At 40.0% G+C, this 20,612-nt stretch overlaps 1 protein-coding gene across 13 annotated transcripts in view; it reads right to left on the minus strand.

The window, feature by feature from the left end:
- The window catches only part of EPB41L2 (erythrocyte membrane protein band 4.1 like 2), a 205,862-nt gene that overhangs the window by 43,970 nt on the left and 141,280 nt on the right, over window positions 1-20,612 (minus strand). For all 13 annotated transcript variants that reach the window (XM_043888100.1, XM_043888099.1, XM_043888097.1 and 10 more), the window contains 7 exons: window positions 18,370-18,445; window positions 16,280-16,498; window positions 14,644-14,731; window positions 10,362-10,514; window positions 9,775-9,872; window positions 5,221-5,393; window positions 4-176 (listed from right to left, as the gene is read on the minus strand). In XM_043888100.1, coding sequence (XP_043744035.1) covers window positions 4-176; window positions 5,221-5,393; window positions 9,775-9,872; window positions 10,362-10,514; window positions 14,644-14,731; window positions 16,280-16,498; window positions 18,370-18,445 — 980 coding nt within the window. The remainder of the gene's footprint in view (window positions 1-3; window positions 177-5,220; window positions 5,394-9,774; window positions 9,873-10,361; window positions 10,515-14,643; window positions 14,732-16,279; window positions 16,499-18,369; window positions 18,446-20,612) is intronic.

The following is a 20,612-nucleotide window of genomic DNA, read 5'->3' on the forward strand; positions in this document are numbered from 1 at the left end:
TACCTTTCCTTCAATGAGCGGCATATGCGGGGCTTTAGCTGGGCTTCTCAGGTCCCTTCTGCCATCACCATCTTGTACCACGGCAGTGCTCACAACTCCAGGGCCTTGTGCTGAAATCTCCCCAGCAGGGCCAGGAAAATCCTTCATAAGACTTTGGTCCACAGCATCAATTGGAGCTAGTGACGAGTGATCACAGGGATCGCGTTAGGATGTTTAAACGAGAAAACATTATGAAAACCTCCCTTTCCAGAAAATCAGGCAGCTTATAGACAATTAATAGAAACCGGAAGATTCTTTTGATCGTGAAAATAACAAATCAAATAAACGCATGTTTATACTTTAAAAAATACTCTGAATTGTAACCCATTAAATTACACCAAGCTCTCGAGTCACAGATTTTTGAAGGAGAGATACTGATCATGGAATTGGCCAGTAGGAGGAGCTCTAAGACCAGATGAAACACCAGAGTCGGGGAAGTACCTCAGAATTACATGAGCAGTACTTCAGCTCTCTGGGGTTTCTTTAATCTTGCCTGCACTTATTTCTGAATCTATCTATTGTGAAATAATCACCTAGTTATTAAAATGGTTTGCTTTAATAAGTTTTAATAATTCCTCCATAAAGGAACCTTTAATTAGAACACTAGACAAAATTGTGGCAAGACAGGAAAGGTAGATTTTAGAGAATTAACTTCTCTGTTTATGTTTACTGTTTTTTATTTTTTTTAACCTCCCTCCTGAATGCCTCGACTTGACCTTCAGCAAGCCTAATACATAGAAACCTTCTGCCTTAGCAAATCTGGCCTTTTGGGTCCCTTCATCTATCATACAGATGGGCAGGAACATGTACTATATTGACATTTCTGTCATACGGCAGAGCAACCCAAGATGGCCTCAGATCTCAACAAGGCCAAGTGAGCAGCAACTGGCAAAAGCCTCTATCTTTAGTTTCTCCTCCAAAGAGTGGGACAACCACTGCAGTCATTTCACCTGCATAAAAAGCATCTTCCTGACACAGTATGGTTGGCTCTGGTTCCAGGCTCCCAGGGAAGCACAATAAAGACAGGCCTTTAGGCTACAAGCTCTTGAAGAGCAGGGACGGTGTGTGACCCACCATACTGAACTTGGGCAACATCTAGACCCCTAATTCATGTGTTACAAGAAGCCTTAATCCACACCCCTCACATGCTCTGTCCAAACTTCCTTCTTTTCTAGTCTCACCTTTCAGCAAATTACTGAAGTCAGAAACCTGGAAGTCTTTTCCTTTACCCCTCAACAGCCAGCACGTCCAATAGAGTCCTTGTATGTATTTCCAAACATGGCAAATACCTTCCATCTCTATTTTACCATCCAGGTACCTTTTAAGAGTTTCATGGCTTTTAAACACTCATACTTTGGAAAGCCTGCACCAAATCCAATTAAACATTAAAACAAATTCACATCATACATTAAGTATAATTATTTTCTAGAGTTTTTTTTGAACTTTTAAAAAGATTTTAATAATTTTTCCTTGAAAAGTATATGGCTTGAGTAACTCTTTAACCTAAGATTATGGTCCCTAAGCACTCATTATGCATACTCAGAAACTGACTGCAAAATGAGAAACTCTGACCTAGAAATGGTTTTAAATGTAATGATATCAAATTTTAATGAATATCAAATTTAAAGTTGCGTAATGAAGTTGGCAAGATGTTGACACTGCATACTTTTATTAAACAGTTACTGATTTCAGTTTGCTGCTATTAAGTTTTGTCAGGCCTTAAACCTTTTTAGAGCCCTGAGAGTATAAACCCAAGAGGCTTAGCCTACAGTGCCAAATGGCTAACTGTACCATCTGAGACAGAACCACCGTGACTCACCAGGACTGTGCCTAACCAGTCGGCCTGAGCTTCCTCCCTCATCCTCTCCAGTTGTTCTAGACACGGCATTAATCAAGTGCTGTTTTTTTTTTTTAAAGACAGCACTGTACACTTCATGGCAAGCCAAATAGATGGGAAAACAATGGAAACAGTGAGAGACTTTTATTTTCTTGGGCTCCAAAATCACTGCAGATGGGGACTGCAGCCATGAAATTCAAAAATGCTTGCTCCTTGAAAGAAAAGCTATGACCAACCCAGACAGTATTAAAAAGCAGAGACGTTACTTTGCTGACAAAGGTCCCTCTAGTCAAAGCTATGGTTTTTCCAGTAGTCATGTATGGATGTGAGAGTTGGACCATAAAGAAACCTGAGCACCGAAGAATTGATGCTTCTGAACTGTGGTGTTGGAGAAGACTCTTGAGAGTCCTTTGGACTGCAAGGAGAGCCAACCAGTCAATCCTACAGGAAATCAGTCCTGAATATTCATTGGAAGGACTGATGCTGAAGCTCCAAAACTTTGGGTACCTGATGCGAAGAACTGACTCATTGGAAAAGACCCTGATGCTGGGAAAGAATGAAGGCAGGAGGAGAAGGGGATGACAGAGGATGAGATGGTTGGATGGCATCACCAACTCAATGGACATGAGTTTGAATAAGCTCTGGGAGTTGGTGATGGACAGGGAAGCCTGGCGTGCTGCAGTCCATGGGGCTGCAAAGAGTTGGACACGACTGAGTGACTGAACTGACCTGTACACTTATGTGCTGGCACAAATGTGTACACATGTGTACATATGAACACATACAGTCTTCAGTGGTTCCCTGGAACAAAAACCACATTCCCCACTAAAGCCTGCAAGGTCCTGTGTGATCTGTTCCCAGCCTACCTCTCCCCATCACTAATCAGCTCTGACTACATTTGCCTTCTTTCTGTTCCTGGACTGTATCAAGCTGTCCCCAAACTTACGACCTTCAGACTTGCCACTACTACTACTGCTACCTGGAATCTTTATCTCCTATTAGAATAGGAGATCCTTTCTCATCCTTCAAGTCTCAACCCAAATGGTGCTTCCTCAGACAGACCTTACCCAGTCTGTAATGTCCTTCATCACACTTTCCACTTTCAGGAAATCATGAGTTCCCTGTTCTCACATGCATCCTGGGTGTTAGCACTCTCAATGACTGATTTGTCTCATTTCAGGTTTTATTGTGCAATCCTGGAATCTCACTGTTCTAAAATAGCTATCTAGGTTGATTTTTATTTGATATTTGATCTTTAGATATCACACAGAGAGTAAAAATCGACGTAATCACTAGTAAATTTATTTTGTCAAGCCTTAAATTGAAGAATATTTATATATCTAAATAGTCTGTTTAAAAACAGAAAAAACAAACTACAATACATATAAATAACAACAAAAAGAGGTATATTGATGGTGTGGTGAGGAAAATAAAGCTTAGTACCAGGTTACAGCCTAGCTTTGCTCTGAAGGGAAAAAAGAACATAAGCCCTAACCAAATAGTTCCCGGTCATGTACTGGCATGAAAAGCCTCCTATTTTTCACAATAACACAATAATCCTTTTGATGACTTGCCCATCTGATGAATTACAGTGTCCTAAACACAAAAGGAAAAATAATGGATTACTGTGGCATGTTTGTTGCTTTTACTTGTGAAAATCCTTGTTTTCAGACACAGACCCACTATCACCCGCTGCACTCACTGCCCGGACAAGACGGCGGGCTTCCTTGAGCCCAGTTCATGCACCTCCAAGGAAAGGCCCTGCTTCACTGCTCTTCTCCAACTCTAAACACTCACCACATATGAGCTATAAAAACCTCACAGTTTAAAAACAAAGGCTGAAACAGACAGTGTGACAGAAAGAGGAATGATTTCTCTCAAGGCATGAAACAACACTGATCGCATTTATTCAGCACTTGTATAAATGCTCTGTGGCAAGGGGCAAGGCTTGTGAAATATTTACACAAGCGGGCACATTCTCCGGATTTACTTGGAAAAAAGTGCTCAGTTGTTGATGAGCTGAAAGATACTCTGACAACTATCATATACCAATAATTCATTAAATGTAAATCACTACATTTGGGGATGTGGACATTTATTCAAACCATGATTTATGATCCCGTTGCACATTTTTTCCTGTGGCCTCATAAATTATATGAAAGATTCTCCAGAAGATTCAGTAACTATATATACCAAAATGCCCGCCAAATTATCTCTGTGTCTGTCCAGATCTGTTTCCTATGTTGATTCCAGGAAAAATAGATCTAAGCCAATGAATGTCAATCCTTCACTAATGAGAGAAGATTTTTTCATCTATTAGCATATCCAGCCTGCTTTAGCTACTTATATGAAACATAAGCCATTCAAGTTTGTATTTCAGAATGATTATCAGCAATATTAATAACAATCAAAAATAGGATTTTGCTGATAAACAACAGTAAAATAGAACTTACCCAGTTCAACATTAAAGGATCTTTTGCATATATGTTTTGAGATTAAGCAACCAAAATATGTTGGGAAACTACTTTTGGTAGAAAAGCATCCATACCAGTTACTTGCTAGTAGGTAGAAAGGAAAAAATTTTTTAAATATCTTAAAAAAAAATAACCTCAGCTTTTTTATAGAAAACCTGCTATTAACCCAAAATTAGGGTAATAAGATATATATATATGTGAAATGAAGGGAAGCAACATCAATTTATTTCCATGTATAATTTATTTAAAAACTACAAATATGTAGCTAATTAGAATTCGAATAGAAAAAATGTATATGAATTTGTACATGTCTCTCCTGGGGTGTAAGAACAGATGAACACATAATATTTCCTTTCTTGTTGTCAGAACACTGTACTTAAACTAATCCTTGAAGCTGTAAATGGTTTCCTATATGCTAGAATGTCTGTTAAGCTTTATAAGAGTTTTTAAACCTAAAACTATGATGATGCAATGAATGTTTTGCATTTCTTTGAATAAAGGGTCTATATATGCTACCACACCAAAAACCCAAGTTTGCCATTAATTAATAAGTTCAAGAAATTAAATCACACAAAATACATCACAATTAAGAAGTCTGTCCAACATCTCATCAAAAACTCTAACATCTGTGTGTTTTGACAGTGCCAAGAAAATTTAGGTTCAGAATGACAACTTCAAAACACTATAAAATTATTTTCATGTAAGTGTAAGTAATAGTAGTTTATTTACTCAGGGGGAAAAAAATATCTAGAGGCTATCCCTCTAGGTATTTCTAGGGGCCTTGTAATAACTAGTTCAATATTTTCTAATCCCAATGGATTAGAAAAAGAGGACTAGAATTCAGAATCCTAATACAATAAATGTGTTTACCTCCATCTAGACTCCTGGAGACCCGTTTACTAGAAGTGCGTTCGAAGTGTGGCGCTGGCCGGTCGATGAGGCTGCTGGCCTGGCGGGTCTGTGCCTGCGTGCGGCCGCTATAGCGGAATTTGGACCCTAAGGTCAAGAACTTGGCCTTTGGTGGCTGCTCTGGAGACACAAGCCTATGAAGGTGGGGAAGGGGAACAAAATTAAGACTTCATGGATTTTTTTTTTTTAACTTCAAAACTATATATTTAATATCTCACTTCATTAAGTATGATTATTTGGTCCAAAAAATGCTGTTTAATCTAATAAAAGTGAACACTGTTTATAAACCCTCCTATATACAGAGCTTTATGATCATGATAAGATGAATAAATCCTCATTCATGTATTCATGAGTAATATGTTTTCCTCAACCTGAGCAAAAACGCAGCTGTTCTTTGTGTACCAAAGGTTATTTATTTGTATTAATTTAAATCATTTATATAAACACATATGCCTGAATTCTTGCTCCTAGCCTTAAGTGCCAAGCAGCAATCCATTACCATTAGCAATTCTTAATATTTATGTCTATTTCTCTGGGAAAGAACATCTAATTCAAGAATCTGTTCCATCAAGTGATGCTCTCCCCGTAAAGCACATGGCAGATCTGCAGAAATGACTAACACCCTTTATTGGCAGCGATTCTGCTGCTTAAACCCCAGGTCCATAATGAATGAGGTAAAACCTTACTGATGTCAACCACTTCCAGACTTATGTGAAAACACATTTTTAGTAAATGAGCCAATCTTGCCTGGTATACAACCGAAATGATCTTGCTTTCACTGCCTGATCAAAAGCTAGCAAAGCATTTTAACAAAACAGATAATCCCAGAGCTCTCAGAGAATGTATTAAATAAGACAACTTCAGTTGACAGTCTCAGAATATAGAGAACTCCACCAAAATTTTTCTTATCATTCTCCAGAGAAGCGTGATTTCTTAAAGGGTTCTTTACTGTATATCAAGTATGTCAGGCATTTCTGCTCAATTTTTAGAAATCTTGTGCTTAACAAGCAATGAAGAGAGATTCAAGTCTAGGGTAAAGCCACATATAGTAACTCAAGTGGTGGCTTCCCATTGATTCAGAATTCTCAATCATATTAACCCAGAAATACAACATGTTAGAATGAAACTGATGAAAAAAGAACTGATACACATTTGGCTTGAGTCTTGTCATGGGGGGTGGCAGAAGTGTTTCTTGAGAACATCCATTTTATGCAGACCTTCAAAGGAGATACAGAAGTTGCTGCTGAGAAAGCAAAATCTGAAAACACTGGTGCCTCAAACTATACTTTGGAAAAAGCCCTATATTCTTAAATTAGAAAGCCAGAATGTTAAGACATTTAGACAGGACATGAACTCTTATCTGTGCTCTGTATTCTCTTTCTTTACATGGAAGAAACCGAGGCACTGAAAGCCTAAACCAACCATGAGGACCAGGGGCAAGGTGAGAAAGGGGGTCATTTACCATGTGCTGTTTTCTGATCGACTGACTATGGTAGGTTTCCCTACCTGGCAATCCACCTAACTATGGTCAAAGAACGCTAAGTAAGAAAGCAGTTAATGTATAGAGAAAAGGGTCATTGACAAGCTCATTGGTGCAGTAATTAACAAATGCTCATTCTCCTTGAAAAACAAGTTGACAAATTCGCATTTATTTTCATCATCTATTCATGAAGTATGCTCTGTAGGTATTGAGAGACCAGTACCTACAAAAAACCAGACATTTGTAAAAAAGTATCTCAAAGGAGAAATATGCATTGATGACCCAAAAAGAAATACACCCTGCTCCACAAAATTTCAAAAACTAAAGACAACCAATGCTGGAGAGAATGTGGAAAAGCTGGGACCCCTGCATACTGTTGGTAGAATGTGCAAAATGGTGCAGAAGGTGTGTAAGACAGTTGGGAGGCTCCTCAAAAAATTAAAAATAGAAATATCACATGATTCATCAATCCCACACATGAGTATTTTTCTAAAAGAACTGAAATCAGGATCTCAAAGAGGTAAGAGCATTCCCATGTTCAATACAGCAATGGTCACAATAATTAAGATGTGGAAACAATGTAACCATCCATTGATAAATAAATGGATAAAGGAAATACAGGATACACACAAAATGGAACACTATTCATCCTTAAAAAAAGAAGGAAATTCTGCAATATGTGACAATAAGGATAGACCTTGAGAAAATTACGCCAAGTGAAGCAAGCCAGACACAGAAGACAAGTACATAATTCTGCCTATATGGGGTATCCAAAATAATCAAATTCACAGACTCAAAGACTTGAATGACGGTTCCCAGGGGGTGGGAGAGGGGGCAATCGAGAGTTGTTAATCACTAGGAAAAAACTTTTAACTAAATAGGGTAACATTTGCTCAGTCATGTCCGACTTTTGCAACCCCATGAACTATACAGTCCATGGAATTCTCCAGGCCAGAATACTGGAGTGGGTAGCCTATCCCTTCTCCAGTGGATCTTTCCAACCCAGGAATCGAATCAGGGTCTCCTGCATTGCAGGCGAATTCTTTACCAGCTGGGTTATGAGGGATGCCCCACTGTACCAGTCAGTAATAATACTTAAAATGTGTTAAGTGATCCTGCCACTATAAAATAGAATTATTTTAAAAGGAGAAAAACAGACTAGAGGCAAAGAGGAGGGTGAGGCTGGACCTTCTGGCAGCCTCTGCAGGCTCTCCTCTGCTGACTCTAACTCAACCACAGGCCACTCCTTCCCAGAACCAGCAGCTCCACTTGAGCATTTTCTCTTATGTCCAGTTTGCAAAAGATACAAATCCAAGAAATGCAAGAAAAATATTTTAAATCTAAGAAATGCAAGATATAAGTCATAATGCAAAAGGGGGAAAGCCATTAGCCAGAGGATTTTTATTTTACATCACATTGAGATAAAAGGGCTTTCTTGCCCAACTGACAGTGATGACCACATACGCCAAGTATTAGCTTACAGATTAATTTCCTGATCAAAGAAATCTTTAAGCAATTAAGCTACAATTAAACAGAAATAGACATCAAAACAAAACAAGACAAAAAGGGTTGAACACAAGCATTTATGAGTTTTCTCCAAAAGAATTTTTTGGTGACTTAAGTCAGTGGTAATATGACTCCTCTGAAATGAGTGTATTAGAGCAGTCTTGAAAGTAGACAAACAGCTCACTATGCTACCAAACTAAGAATAACGATGAGTGCAAACATTATTACATCCCAGAAATGGTTCTAAGTTTGCTTCATGTGGGCTATACCGTTAACTTTTCAAAGCAACCCTATAATGTAGGGACTATTGTTACTACCATCACATGAATGATGAAATGGAGATTCACAAAGGTTGAGTGACTTACCCTTGTCACACATCTAGGATGTGGAGGGACAGCATTAGACCTTAAGAGTACAGAGCAGAAACTTTAAAGATGAAGGGTCTAGTACACAGCTATCTAGACTGCAGAGATAGGAAGCTGAGGCAAGGGAGGAAAGACCAGCACAGCGCACTTTGCTAAGAAAAGTGAAGTTGAAAATCATGCCCATGAATAAAAGTACGACAGAAGACAGGACGAAAGCCACAGGAGGCTGATCAGTCTGAGGGGATCTTCTGGGGTTTTTTCGTTTGTTTCTTTCTTTTGTTTTTAAGGGAACAAGACACACACATATTTATTGTCCAAAAAAGATGTCAAAGGCACCCACTGAAGGGCATGATTTACAGAACGCAATCCTACATGAGGCCTGGGATCATGGCAGAAGAACGACTCCTCTTCCTTGAGACAAGACAGGAAGAATGAGTGAAAGAGAGAGAAATGATGCTTAGTTATACACAAAAAGAGAAGATGCATGAAACCAAGAACATTCATGACCCACAGCATCTACTATCAGCGTTCCCAATGATGGAGGGCATCTGAGCAGTGGGGCAGGGGGCTGAAGAAGACCATGCACATTTGTGATGGTGGCCCTGAGGATCCAGCCAACGTAGGGAATGATTGCTCTGCAACAGCATCAACCCACAGAACTGTGCGAGTGTGTCTATGAGAATAGTTATGCTATTGAAGGTGTTGTGTGGCAAGCGCAGGTATAGAAACGATGAGATCAGGACACAGGATTAATCCATTGCCAGGAGACTAGACACTGATGTGCAACAATGACCGGGGCTAAGCGGGTTAGAACACTCCTGACAGACTAGCCAAGGGGCAGGGTCCAGAGCTGGTCTCGCTGGGAAAGAAGTCAAAAAAGAGGGAGCTGGTAAGAGCAGTTAAGTGACACCCGGTGAGTGACAGCGGAAGAAGGGCCAAGGCGGGCGGGTAGAAGGAAGGGCAGCTGGACTTCTGGACCATGGCGGAAGACCAGTTCCAAGCCGAGAGGAGCACGGCCAGGTGACAGAGAAAGATGCACGAACGGGGAGCCCGCAGAACCGCACAGGAGTGGCCGTGTCTGCCACTCTATCCGCTGCCGCCGCCTGTGATCTCAAGGGTACCCAGGGCTGCTCACGTGAATCCCAGGCTGTTTTCTCAAATTACCTGTAGAAAGTATGATGTTCCACACACACCTTCCATAGCCTTTTTGCTGCCCGATGGTTTGGCAGCTTAAAGCCAATGGTGCTCTCGAACTGTTCCAGCTAGAATAAATCCGTAAGACAAATCAGCATATCTCCTTAAGAGCAGAATAGAAGTTCCTGAAAATCATGGGCTCTGATATCTCACTAAAAACGAATTGTTCCCCTTGGAAAAAAGGCAAATACCAACCACTGACATAAACCAGCTATCCTTTAATGTCCACTAAAATTCATCTCACCACCTCCCCATCCACGGATCTCGACCACTTAGCTGATTCAAAAGAAAACCGAACCTCCCTGGTGTGGCAGGCGCATAATACTTTCTCTCCTCTGTGAAATTGTGGCTGATACTTGTTTTCTTACCAACAGGAATATATATGCAAGTTTATCATCAAAACCCTGATGTGACTATATTTTTTTAACCACAGAGGAATAAATAATAGTTCATTTTCTTAAAACTCAATGGAAAAGAATTCTGCTAGGTCATGGCCATAAAGGAGAACACTGACAAAGCCAAATTAGATATGCCCAGGGCTACGTGACTCTGCTTACCTCTGCTGGCCTAACTTTAATGTAGAAGTTACTGCGCTTATAGGAGATTTTCAGGATTTTCGGCCAAGCAAAACGATTGATTCTCAGCCTGTCTTTGTAGATGAGGAGTCCATTAGCACATACACCCAGCTTGATGTCCACGCCTTCTGAGTCCTGCCAAGAGAAAGCCATTTGACCATGATTAAAGCTGTGAAAGTTATACAGGTTGGAAAACCAACAATCTCCCTCAAACCATGATCAAGAATGCCAGTTTAACGGGCCTGTATTTCAATTTCAGCAACAGTACACATGTTAACAGAAGCAGGAGACCTGACACATCCTCAACCTAGATACTCCACTTGACGGGCCAGACGTTAGGTATGGCAACATGGCTACAGGACGCAGTGTTCTTCACAAGGCCTCACTCATGTGTTCTCGAGCTTGGCTGCAAAGCCCAAAAGGGAGGAAACAGACCTCGATTTAGACATCCTGAAGCGAGGGAGAGAAAACTTGTTTCGTGAGAGGCTGTTTCAGCTCCTGAGGACAGTGTGTCAGCCTGCCCTAAGGTCAGTCGGCCATTTTACTGCAGGCAAATTTACCTCAGATGGACTATGCCAGCTAATGGCTGTTAAATAACGCCTATATTCTGCACAACACCAACCTCTCACAGACAGTTTCTATTCTAGGCTGACAGTGTTGAAATCCTTGAATTCTTTCAAGCAGTTTTCCAATAACTCTTAAGTGCTGACATCTAGTTTTCATTACAACATTCCTTCAGCTAGCATATTTCAAAGGATGGTAGACTATTCCTAAACTTATTAATACTGTTTTCTTTCCTCAGTGTTTTAATTTGAAAAAGATAACCTTCTAGAATAATCATCAGCCTGAAAGACATTTTTAAAAATCAAATAAATTTACAGACAAAAGTAAAAAAAAAAATTGTCTCCTCACATTTCAAGTAGTATTGGAAGATCTAATATACATAATACTCAAGGATCTTTAAGAGAACTAGATCTCACTCAAGATATGAAAAATTATTCAGAGATATCTACATATTCAGAAATCATTAATAACATAGAAAAATTCTCACAAAATATGCTGAAACAAACCCCATACAGTCTAGGTTTCAATAAATGTGTAACATTTCAACTGTCTTGTTACTGAGAACAATTAAATGCAATTTTTAATCTGTTTTTTAAAAACAGAAGTACTAGGTGTGTGTGTGTGTGAGTCGCTCAGTCATGTCTGACTCTTTGTGACCTCATGGACTGTAGCCTGCCAGGCTCCTCTGTCCACGGAATTCTCCAGGTAAGAATACTGGATTGGGTAGCCATTCCCTCCTTCAGGGGATCTTCCCGACCTAGGGACTGAATCACGTTGCAAGCAAATTGTTTACCGTCCGAGCCACCGGGGAAGTCCACAGTGCTAGGTAACTGATGTCAACTGTATTCACCGCTGTGATATGTGAATAATTCATATGTATAAATAATATCACATTAGACCATCTGAGCAGGTTTAAAAATCTCATCTATCAGGTGCTTTTATTCACTGATATCCTGATGGTCACAGTCCTCTCTAGGAACAGAGTGAAAGCTGGACTGAACCAGTCACATGTACCCAAGCAACGTGGCACCAGCCACAAAAGATGCATTTGCTCAAAACATCACTAACCAAGGCCACAGGGAGCGGCCGGAAGATGCCCAAGACAGCATGTTCTCTGCACAAGGAGGGAGGCAACCTTCGTTTGAAACATTCAACAAAGCCATCACCCGTGTGAGGTAATCTTTCAACCGGACATTGAAGCTACTTTATCTGACTTAAAAATAAACACAATCTGGATCCAAGTTAATCAGTTGATTTTCGACTGTTCCACATATTGTTTAGAATTATCAGTATCTGTATGAATAGAAATTACAGATAAAGAAGCTAAAGGGAAGAAAGCCCTAGCTCTCCATGGTTGACTTCTGCCACTCAGCAACAAAGTCAATAAAATAAACTAATAAAAAGGGAGCACTTTCCTTCCTTCCTTCCATCCGCCGTGCTCACTGCCTCAGGAAGCCGCCCCACGCGGGACGTCAACAGGATCCCACGCCCACTGACGTCCAATGGCTTCAGCCGATGGGAAGTTCTCAGATATGATCAGAGAGGAGAAGCCAGAAAGGCCAGGGGTTTTAACACCCAGACTCCCTCCCTGTGCAGTGGCATCGGGGTGGCTCTGTCCTTGACAATCGCAGCTCCCCTCAAGCCCTCTCCACACGGATCTCTCCCCTACTCTCTGCCTCACCAATCCACAGCCAGAAGGTGAGGAGAGCAGCTGTTAACAGCTCACAGGTATCATTCTGCTCTTTGGTTTCCATCTGTCTTTGTCAAGAGCCCTTTCATTCAACATCCTCACCTTGTCCTGACAGAAGTGTGCCATTAAAAACTCTTTTGACAATAAAATAGTAATTAAAAACTTGTAAACATGCTCTCAAGGCAATGAAAAATGTATAAACACACAAAACTTTAAATTACATGAAAAGTGTTTTTAAATTGCTACAGATTTTTTTTTTCAATGAGCTACAAATATCTTGCTCATCAGGTATTATCTAACAAGTCCATCAGATGATATATTGAATAAATGCATGTTATTCTGACTTTTTTAAAGTGATATACTCCTAACCACACAGTAAGAACTGAAATTATAACAAAACCAGCAACTTTTTAACTTTTCTAACATCAGTTCAGTTCAGTTGCTCAGTCACGTCTGACTGACTCTTTGCAACCCCATGGACTGCAGCACGCCAGGCTTCCCTGTCCATCACCAACTCCCAGTGCGTGCTCAAACTCATGTCCATCAAGTTGGTGATGCCATCCAGCCATCTCATCCTCTGACATCCCCTTCTCCATAACTTCAAAAACAAGAATCCCGAAACCTTCCAGGATTACCATCTAAAAACTGGTTTCTCACTAATGATCAACAAAAGCAGCAGATGGAAGATTCACGTGTGGCAAGAATAACAGGGTTTAGAGGCGATATGGGTTCCGGGGGCCTTTAGGATACCAAATCTGCTCTCTGCTCCCTCCTTTAGTTCTGTGTGTCTGCTGACTCCGCCTGTCCCCATCCTACAGAGAAATGAGCTACAGGACACTGATCTGTTTCACCTCCTAGCAGGATGCGTCAGCAGACATCACACAGATGGGGCCACTTTACACTATGTGGCTGGGGGCAACAAGCCAGCTAGTGTAACAAGCCAGCTGCATTCTGTTTTATGTCGTTTTTGTAAAAATGAAAACATCCAAACCATAAATAAGATAGTATATGTGGAAGTGTTTTTACAAATTAAGAGGATACAGCATCTAGCAGTTAAAAGTGTTGCTGTCAGAGAGCATTTACTAACATGGAACAGTGTTTTCTAAGAGCAAGTTAAAAATTTACAAAATAATACGCATAGTATAATCCCATTTAAAAAATGTGACATTGCTCAGATTTTTTTTAATAAAACAAGAAATTTTTAAAAAATCAACAGTGCTTTTTTCTGCATAAACCGATTTCTGCCTTTTTATATTCTGCTCACCTCTATTTTTTATGATGAATGTGTATCTCTCTCATAATAACAAAAAAATATTTAAAGAAAGAAGGGAGACACAGAGGAAAAGGCAATTCTTTGCAAATATGAAGTACTATTAACACAAAAGCAAGAATTAATAATCTGAGGCCAAGAGAGAGGATATCTTTGAGTGAGGGGCTTTCCTAGAGATTTCTCAAATCCTCTAACTCCTATAACCTGCACTTCCTAACACGGAAGGATTGGCAGGGTGTTTTAAAAGCAGGCAACAATAGGTTCCCGTCTCATGTTGAGCTGATTCTGGATGTATTGTTCAAAACCAAATACATCTTTCCCCTTATCTTTTGTATCCCCAACCCCACCCTCCATCCCGACTCTCCCTACTACCGGATCATGAAAATTAGGATCATTAAGTAGGAGACGTTTTTTAGACACGAGGCAGCACTTGGCAGAGCAAAAACTGGGACACAGAGTAAAGACAGAATGAGGAGTAAAGAAGGCTGATCAGGTGAGTCTTATAGTAAGTATATATGAAAAGGGATCAACTCATAACATTGAGAAAAGAAGGAAGAATACAGGGGAGAATCAATGGTCCCACCTCACAACCAGAAACCCCAAGGAACTACTATAGAGGACCTCGGGTGAGGGGCAGTAGTCTTTGCTAAAAGTGAAGCAGGCTCGTTTAAAACTGAAGCCCTCTCAGAACTTCAGTCAACAGACCAGGAAGAGGCAGCTCCCCGTCACACTCCCAGTACCTTGGCATGGTGCAGGTCAACACCGTACATGGAAAGCCTCTTGGCGTTTTCTAAGAACTGAGAGTCAGCTTGTGCTGGAGATAAGCCCCTAAGGATCAAAAGAAATAACATTATCTTATTGGTGGATGCAAAGCAAATCTAGCCAAAATGGGGAAAGGCGTGCATAAGCTTAGAGTTTAGGACAAACAGGTTGGCCCAACTAAATGCACAGACAAGAAAGAAACAGGTAAGAAGGTTTAACCCTCAACCTTCAGCATTTTCTTCTTGTTGATGTTTTCAATCACCACATCAAGTCCAACCCTTCAAGACCCCATGGACTGCAGCACGCCAGGCCTCCTTGCCCCTCACCATCTCCTGGAGTTTGCCCAAGTTCATGTCCATTGCATTGGTGAAGCCATCCAACCGTCTCATCCTCTGTCGCCCCCTTCTCCTCCTGCCCTCAATCTTTCCCAGCATCTGGGTCTGTTCCAATGAGTCGGCTGTTCGCATTCTCAATAGGAACCTACTCATTGCAAAGAGGTGCCCCTCCACCCTCACCCTTTTTATCTTAGAAAGTTGCTTTCATTTTTTTTCTACTAGGGAAAAAAGCCCAGCAGTAATGGGTACAATACAAATTAACTTTAAAAATAAAAGAATATAAAGTCATTGTGTCTTTCTGAGTAGACAAATTTTATTTCACTAGGATTGATCATACCAAAGATCAGAAGTACCTGTACTTGATTTTACAGCTGACATACCCCAACTAAACAAATCTTAAGCTCCTAGAAAGCAGACTTCTGTTAATCTTCATATTTCCCATGGCATTTCAGCACCTGATATTTCAATTTCAAATTATATGATACATGTCTACTGAACAGAATTGGAATAAAGTTCTTAAGAAAATATTTAAAGTCAAATACTGCATTTATTTTTCTAAAGACAAGTCAGTGAAGGTGGTCTGTTAAAGACCTCTGATCTTTGAAATTTCCTTTCAAATCATTTCAATCAAAATTTTTGAAAAATTCAATTTTGCAATATGGGACTTGGTCACTGGGAGTTTTAAAAACTTGTGCTTAAGAAAGCCATTTGTTTTCACACAGATGTAAAAGTTCTCAAAGTGTAACATGGTATTTAAGTAATTAATAATCCTCAGCTAAACCAAAGTCATCCTCTGTGGACAGAGAAACCAACTGTCGATTCATTCCCTTTGTGTCCACTGCCACTCACATTTCTGATTCAAATCCTGATGCTTCATTATCTCCTTGGCTTTCTCAAATATGGTGATAAAAACAATTAAAAGGCAGAAGAAGTGCCAAACAAGTACATATGTTTGTGTCAAGGGTGTGTGTGTGTGTACACGCACACACGTGTGTATGAAGGGAGAGGACTGGGATAGGGCAAGGAGATGTCACAGGGAAATGTAAATATTTCTAATAAATGAAAACAGCCCCGTGAGCACAGTTCCTCGTATTATAGTCATAAAGACAATGAGAGGATATTTCAATGACTCCATGTTGTCTTGACCAGTCCTAGGTGAAGCTTCACAAGGGCAAACTGATAATCCTGTCAGCGATACCCAAATGTCTAGCCAACGCTCTAAGGGAAGTTATCTGAACCCACCACGGCCACTGGCTCCCCAGGAAGCCAGTCTACAGACCTGTGGGTCTTATGCAGCTCTGCCACCTTCTCTTCCAGCTCTTTTGTCTGGGTGGGGGCAAACTGGAAGTCACTGAGGTCATGACTGGCATGCTCTTCCGGGTCATAGTCCCCAAGCTCAGCCTGCAGTGTGTACGATCCCAGGAGGGCGTGAGTCACAAAGGAGCAGGGCAGGCGACCCGAGGAAATGTCCTGCCGGAGCTGAAGGCACAAGAAGTATCTGTGAAGAACAGGGAAGAAAGAGCAGAGAGAACAGTTACTCAAGACTGGAACACTCATAATTCCAATATTCCTTTGGAAAAAAATATACAATATGGCACTCTTCAAATCCAGAGCAAAAAAGTATTCCATAAGAAGAAGCCCGACGTCCTCCATGGATTCCTAATTTTGTGATCTATTTACAGAAACTGAATCAGGAGGGCAAAGTAATAGATGGAAATTCTGAACTGCTATTCTGGCAACAGTGTATTTTTACAATTACAATAAAGAGTTTTGTGACTGCAGGTGAAATTCTAATCACTTAGTCTCCTTGGACTTAAAACCAATCAAAATTAGCATGCCCTTCAAAAGTTGTAGAGATTAATAAAATTTAAGAAACAGCTGCAGTTTTTAAGCATTTGCAAGAAAAGCTAAGGTCACCCACCCTTTATTCTCTCTACCGTTTTCATGCTAATTTCTTTTCCTGAGATCCTTTAATAATAATTACAAATTAGTCTATACTTGGAAGCCCTCACCCGCCCATTTACCCCATCCAAAGAGGCAGCTATTTCAGTTTACAGTAGAAAAGGCATGGGTTTGAGAGTCAGGCAGAGCTGACTACTAATTTACATGCCTAAGACTAACTTCTGGTCTGTAAAATGGGAATAACTATTTCCCTTTGAAGGTAAGGGCAAAAAATTGGATAATATAAATTAAGCACATAGCATGGTACCTGGGAATCAGTGGCTAGTAGCCATAGTCATAATATTATCATTCAAGGCTCCAGGTGGATTATTATACAGTTATAAAAAAAATACTGGCTTTTACTAAATAACATGCAGAAACACATTATTTATACTCTGTGAGGATCCGGGTCGGTGGGGGGGGGGGGGGGGTGCGGTGTCTCCCTATCAGCTCTTTGTGGTAACATTTTAAAACCCAATTTCTACTCTTAAATTTAACTGCTTGCTAAGGTTACCATCAACCCCACCCAACAAAACGGCAGGATCCTCCCTCCTTCTTGAAGACTGTTCAGTGACTACCACTCCTACGGGCTGCGGGCTTCTTCCCGTGGAGCCTTTTCCCTGGCACGTGTCACGGCCCTGTCCTCCTCTGGCCTCTACCCAATGCATTCAGACAGACAAGCCGCTTCTGGTCCAGGACTCTTGTTGAGGCAGAGAACGTGGCCCAGTACAAGGAATCAGCCATCCCCCAAGTCAGTTACACCTGTATTACACCCTAATCTCCAGTCAGGCAGGGCAAGGACTCTGTTTATCATTATCATAATCCCACAGTAAACAAGAACTTGTGCTCCTTAATTTTCTAGGAATGACAAGTGCTCCATTATTTTCTTAAGGATGAAAGTCAGCTCACTATCACTGTTGGCATGCAGTTCAGGACAGGGTAGGGGGGGAACTGGGCTGTCCAGAGAGGAGGGCGGGGTGGGGGTGGGGTAAAAAAATCATAGTTCAATAGACTTCCAAAAATAAATTTTAAAAAAGTTTTTCATTCTTCTACCTTTGCATCACCTTTGTAATATAAGATCGTTACACAGGCACACATGGGTTACACAATAAAAACCATCTTAGTATTAAAATTTGAAACATTAAGTACCAGTAATTTTTGATAGTATAACACAGGAAACAAAATTGTTGCAACTTTTTTAAAAACTTCATTACTTGAATATAAGTGGGGAGTTAAAGAAAGGTGAACAAAATTTTTGAAACTAGTAACATTTCAAAGTATTTTGGAATATTCATTTCCCAGGAAACTTCTAAAACTCTACTCAAGAATAAATATTTTTGTTTTAATGCTGAAATTACCACCATTCCCCCAGGGCACAGGAATGAGAGCTGTAAGTAAAGAATCATTTTTAATAAAAATATAAAGTACCTGGTGATATCTTCAGTCAGTTGAGAAGGATCAGGAGGATAAAACTTCACATTAAAGCTGAACAGCCAAGGAAGATCTGTGATTATTAAAGATCATGATTATTCATCTGACCAACACAATGACCATTTATTTACAGATAAAACTTAAAAGTCAATTGGTGTTCATATAGTATAGATCAGTTCCAACATAAATCAGTTTGGAGAATTTTGTTTCTTAATTTAAAGAAAATATCATTGACAAAGCAAAAATGAAATAAAAAATAAAAATCATTTCCATAAAAAACCCATCATTAAAGAATAATAAGGTTCATTTTTTCATAAATGTTCACTGGTAGCCTCACATGTGAGGTTCCTTTACATGGTGAGCTAGAATGCAAAAATTTTAATATAACCTTCACATAATAGTTTAAGATCTGTTTTAACCACAGGATCTCTAGATGCCAAATCTCCACACTTAAAAACAAAAAGAAATCTAGGATTTCTACATTGTTGGGGTTTCAAATGATCAATGTAACCATTCAAGAAATGATTAATGGGCTATTTGAGAGAGTGATAAAACATCATAACACTTAAAGACAATAAAAGTATTTCCCAGGTTTTATAAAGTAGGCTTAAAAATATGCACATATAACATACACTTTGCTGTAGTGTGCCTAAAGAGTAAATATAGTAAGCAACCATGTCATAATGACTAACAAAAGTTAAAACATTGCTATCTATATTACCATGTAACTAATATTTGATTTATCATGCTTCAGATGGCTTTAAAAACAAATCAACAACAACAAACAGACACACACAACTCAGGGGACAGTGCAGGCATTATTTTCCAAAAGGGATCAAAATAATTCCAGTGGCCTGAATGTAGAGTTATACTCACAGTTCATGGTATTTCCAAATAGAAACCAAAAAAAGGTGTGTGTCTGTGTGCTATTTCATATACTATTTGAAAGCTTTACAGTTGCTTTCACTTTGGACTTGAAGAAAAATTTCTTGCATCCTATTCTCTTGCTTAAGGGGTCCTTTTGTTCTTTTCTCACCATAGACACATTGATTTTTCTCCCACTCAAAAGTCAATGAAGCTATTTGCAGGGCGGCGACAGAGACTCAGACATAGAGAACAGACTTATGGACACGGGGAAACTGAGAGGGTGGGACAAATGGAAGAAACAGCGCCGAAATACACACAGCACCGCGTGTGTAACAGGGAGCTGACGGGAAAGCGCGGTACCACGCAGGCAGCTGGCCTGGTGCATCCGTGACGGCCCAGAGGGGAAGCGGGGTGGGAGGGAGGCTCCCGAGGGAGGGGACGGGGCACGCCCGTGGCTGATGCATGCTGATGCAGGGCAGAGACTAACCCGACACTGTAGGGAGATTATCCTCCAATTAAAATAAACTTTAAAAAAAGTCAATGGATAGTTATCGAATGTCTACTGTGAACACGCAGCATCACATAGCACCCTTGCTGAGTCTGGGCTGAATACATCATTATTCTACTAATAAAAGTCAATCCTGCTGAATTTCAGGAACAGACTTTGCTTCCCTCTACACATTTAAAACATCATAAAAAAAGATATGGAACTTTTTTGAGTATTAAGAAACATGCCATTTTTTGGCCAGCAGCACCAGGTTGGCCGTGATGCATGTGTACTTGTTAGAGGTCATTCCTAACCCATAATTAAGCAAAGTCATCACAGAATTATCATTTCGTTTTTTAATGGATCCTTATTTACTTGTCTCCTAGGTATTAACAGTAGCACATGCTAACCAGGACAGACAACAGGAATAAGCTTCTAATAGAACACACATTTCAGGATCTATTTTCAATTTTAAAGTTATTTAAAAATAAATAAATAAAGTTGATAAAATGCACCAATAATGCTCAACTTTTTATTTAGTTATATACTATTGATATTATCATTTCTACCTAGCTATATAAACTGTGTGTCTAGCTATGGATTGTTTACATATTAATACAGGCAAGCCTAAGATACATAAACATAGTCTTATGTATCTATATAGTCTTACTTGTGCACATTTGCAAACATGAAGATTTTGAGGCTATTTTCACACAGGAACTTATCGGCTGTTGGTTGTTAGTGTTAGCTACTCAGTCGTGTTCACCTCTCTGTGACCCCATGGGCTGTAGCCCCCAGACTCCTCTGGTCCATGGGATTCTCCAGGCAAGAATAATGGAGTGGGTTGTCATTTCCTTCTCCCGGGGATCTTCCCAACTCAGAGATC

The sequence above is a fragment of the Cervus elaphus genome, chromosome 26 (assembly GCF_910594005.1).
Source record: "Cervus elaphus chromosome 26, mCerEla1.1, whole genome shotgun sequence".
Taxonomy (NCBI): Eukaryota; Metazoa; Chordata; class Mammalia; order Artiodactyla; family Cervidae; genus Cervus; species Cervus elaphus.